Source organism: Gordionus sp. m RMFG-2023, chromosome 2 (assembly GCF_954871325.1).
Source record: "Gordionus sp. m RMFG-2023 chromosome 2, tfGorSpeb1-WG-v2, whole genome shotgun sequence".
Taxonomy (NCBI): domain Eukaryota; kingdom Metazoa; phylum Nematomorpha; class Gordioida; order Chordodea; family Parachordodidae; genus Gordionus; species Gordionus sp. m RMFG-2023.
This window is the reverse complement of record NC_088776.1, coordinates 15,126,344-15,130,483: the sequence shown is the minus strand read 5'-3', so window position 1 is coordinate 15,130,483 and position 4,140 is coordinate 15,126,344. Positions and strand designations below refer to the sequence as shown.

The 4,140-nt window shown below is 27.8% G+C and overlaps 1 protein-coding gene across 1 annotated transcript; it reads right to left on the bottom strand.

Moving 5' to 3' along the window:
* Positions 1-867: 867 nt before the first annotated feature.
* LOC135924106 (glycosyltransferase-like protein gnt13) lies at positions 868-1,656 on the bottom strand. The gene has a single exon (XM_065459152.1). The coding sequence runs from the start codon at positions 1,654-1,656 to the stop codon at positions 868-870; it is 789 nt and encodes a 262-aa protein (XP_065315224.1).
* Positions 1,657-4,140: the final 2,484 nt, after the last annotated feature.

Genomic DNA, 4,140 nt, shown 5'->3' with positions numbered 1-4,140 from the left:
TTGGCATGCGGGAGATAATTTATATTTATTTTTAAGAATGAAAATATATGTATAAAGGGGAATTGACACCATAGTTGTACATGATAGTTTTTTATGTAATTACCCTTACAAAAGGTATAAATTACACTATCAATAGGTACTATTCACACTATAGGTGGCCAATAAACAATAAATATATTTGGAATAAAATTTATATAATGAAGAAAATTATTTAATCAAAAAAAAACAATCATTAAAATATATGAAAAAAAATTTATTATAATAGTGCAGATGCAACATGCACCACCTCCAAAAAAAAATATATATATATAAAAAAAATTAAAGTCTTGAAAACACAACATGGTACAACAAAATGGGGAAAGAAAGAAGTCGTTTGGCATGCGAGAGGTAATTTATTTTTAAGAATGAAATATATGTATCAAGGGGAATTGGCACCAAAGTTATACATGATAGTTTTTTATGTAATTACCCTTACAAAAGGTATAAATTACACTATCGATAGGTACAATTAACACTATAAAACAATAAATATATTTGGAATAAAATTAATATAAAAAAAAAATTTGGAGATGGTGATAAAAAAATATAAGAAAAGCGTATTATCATAGAAAACAATTATAATTAAAGAACCATTATGATCTAAATGAATAATTTTGACCTTAGAAAGTTTGAATTTAAAATGACATTACTGATCCTCTCAGTGACAATACCCCCACGCCATAATTGATTGATCTCACTTTGAAAAAAAAAACGGAGTTGCGTAAAGTTAATTCTCAAAATTTAAATCTTTTAAAATTAAGGTAATAAATCAAAGTCATTGTCATTTCTTTTAAATTTAAGGTTATCAAAGTCATTGTCATTGAACAATCAACCAATTCCTATTCGAAGCGATAACGGATTATAAAAAGTTAAAAAATTAACCCTATCTCCTATTTCTTTAGTATTAACAACTTCATCCTTCGTAAGCTTTTCAAACTCTTTCATGGGCAAGGATGACGCCGGAGAACCAGTATCTATCATAAAAGAAAAATCATAATTATTAACTTGAAGGTCAATCATAATATCATTAATAAAATTAATTTCATTTCTTGGCCTTAAATTATAAGGGGTTTGTATCATCTCCGTCTTTTTGAAATTGTTGTAATGGCTGTTGTTGTTGTTGTTGCTGCTGCCGTTGTTGTTGTTGCTGCCGTTGTTGTTGTTGTTGCTGCTGTTGTTGTTGCTGCTGGCGTTGTTGTTGTTGCTGCTGCCGTTGTTGTTGCTGCTGTTGTTGTTGTAATTGTTGTTGTTGGTGCTGGCCTTAAAATTCTGCTTGTTCTCTTTCCAAGACGAATAGCCTTGCCAATCGGTTCTATCCTCTCTTCTCCAAGAATCTTTCTCTACATATGTTTTATTATTATTGATCTCCAACGATTCAAATTTGACAATGTCCTCTATAATATTAATCTCTGTAATATTTTCTTCAATCAACCTTGTTTTTAGCTTTTCATTACGACAATTCAACATAAAATGCACCGACAAAAATTCAGGATTGAGCCCCGAACCATACCCTTTCAGTCTATCGAAATACTCTCTGAAAGACTCAAGTCTGTCCGGTTTTGTATTGAACAACTCCAAAATACTCGTGATCTTTACATCATTCCTATCCTCCACCATATTGAGAAAGATAATTATAAGGCTTGAATATTTAAAGTAGAATGGTTATTAGAATGTTCGCACAGGATGTAATATAGGCTAATGAAAGAGAATTTATAAGGCTTGAATATTTAATCTAGAATGGTTGTTATAGTAATTTGGTATTTTATTTATATAATTTAAAAAGAAAACAATTCAAGTTATTATATATGAGAAAAACAAGTGATTGTCAAATGAAAATATATATTTATTTATATAATTGTTTTTGTTGCCTTAAGATATACAACTGAACTTCTAAGTATAAATTATTTAAGTATTTAATAATATAATAGCTTAACTGAATTTTAAATATAAATTATTTAAGTAAGTAATAATATAATAGCTTAACTGAATTTTAAATATAAATTATTTAAGTAAGTAATAATATAATTTTAATTATCCCTATTTTTTTTATATTTTATAAAATCATTTTAATATTTTACATAGTAAAATTAAAATCGTTTGTATTTTTATAAAATTAATATATTTTAATAATAAAGATAGTATTTAAAAAAAAATTGTCTCGTACTATACTTACCTATTTTGAAAAATAGTTACCGACTTTATATTTATATAAAGTAATTATCAAAAATATAAGTCAATTCAATATTCGATCCGAAGGCCCGCAAAATTCTCTTTAGCAATTTTTATATTTCTACCGCAATTTTCATATTTCTCCCACAAAATACCAAAATTTTCCCGCAATTTGAAAATTTTGATCTGGCAACCCTGTTCACACCTTAATCTGCAGATATGCATTAGAAAAATCGATATCCGAAAAAATTGTTGTTCCCTTTAGACTTGCTAATAATTGTTCTATCCTAGGTAACGGGTATTTAACTGGTCTATACATAATCTCAGACTCAGGTTTTCTAATGGGGATCAACGATATCGTCCATATTCTATGAACTACTGGATTTATTATTCTTTCTTTCAGCCATGTTCCTTACCTATTTCTTCTATTTATTGAAACAGTGATCTTCAAATGACACAAAATTTAGGTTGGTAAATTTTCACTAATCTTATATCTAACTCAAAATCTTTTAATGTTCCTAATTCATCATTAAAAACTTCCTTGTATCTATTTAATATATTATCTATTTTATGACACCTTTCTTTTCAACAATCTCAGTAGCTTCTAATTTATTTATTCTTTGTTTGTAGACCTCGACTTGAGTTACCTCTATTAACTTTATATCTCTTAGCCTTTTTTCTCTTCTGTATTGGTTCTATATTTATTCACAATTTTTGGTGATCAATTTCGAAGTTTATCGAGGATTAACTCTTGTTTAACTTCTAAACTAGGTAACTTAGTCTTTTCGCTATCGATCTTTATTATTCCTTTATTTAAAATGTTGATCTCCGAGACAATTTCAAAAGATTTCCAATCAGGACCGATGGTTTTAATGTCGCTCCAACCTAAAATTGGCTCAATTTTAAAGTTGCAATCCATAGCGCTAACTATTATTAATTCCAGGTAGCTTTAGTACATAATAACCTGAAACTTTAACTACACTACCGTCTAATTGTTTGGCTCTTACGCTTTTTGTAATAATTCAAAAATTTATTAAAATCTATTGCGCTTATCAAACTAATTTCAACTCTGGTATCTAATTAAAATAGTATTTCCACTTCTCCTCCAAAAATATATACAATATATCACTATAAGAAGAACTTGAAAGAAAAATTAGTAAAAGTTAATAAATTTTAAAAATAACAACTCTACAAAATTTTAGATTTAAAAGCATTTTTATAAAAAAATAGGTGAAACCAAAATTATTTTTATAAAAATATAATATAGCCAAATTTACAATAAGTGTACCTAAAGACCTCCAATAAAATTTAAGGTGGAAAAACCCTACCTAATAGCCCCCTCCCCATTATAAAATGCTGGATAAGTCTATGATATCCTGTGTTGTTAACGCTACCGATATTTTGCAAAAAAAGTAGCGCGCTATCGCTACCGCTAGCGTTTTCAAAAAAGTATAGCAATAAATACTATTTTAAATATTAGATTAAATGAATTAATCAATATAAATTATATTTTCACTATATCAACCAGGGGCGGACTGGCCATAAGACCAGGTGGGCATTTTGCCCACGAGGCCGCGAGAAATGTTGATTTTTAGACCGATCAGAGGAAAATATCAAAAAAGCCGATTAGAAAAAAAAAATATTATTATGTTCACATTATTTACTATTATCATTTATTTATTTTTAATGATATCTCTATGATTTGAATATCACATTCCTTGACAATTGTCATGTCGTTTACTATAATTTAATGCATAAAATACCAGTAACGTCGCTTGACGCTATACATCATTACCTCGTTTTTTTCTTTGCTTTTATTCAAATGAAGTAAAAACGCTACCGTTTGAGTAGAGTGAAAGCTAAGTTTTGATTAATTCATTATATTACATTTTTATACATTGATTTATTGTAGAAATAATATAGCCAACATTT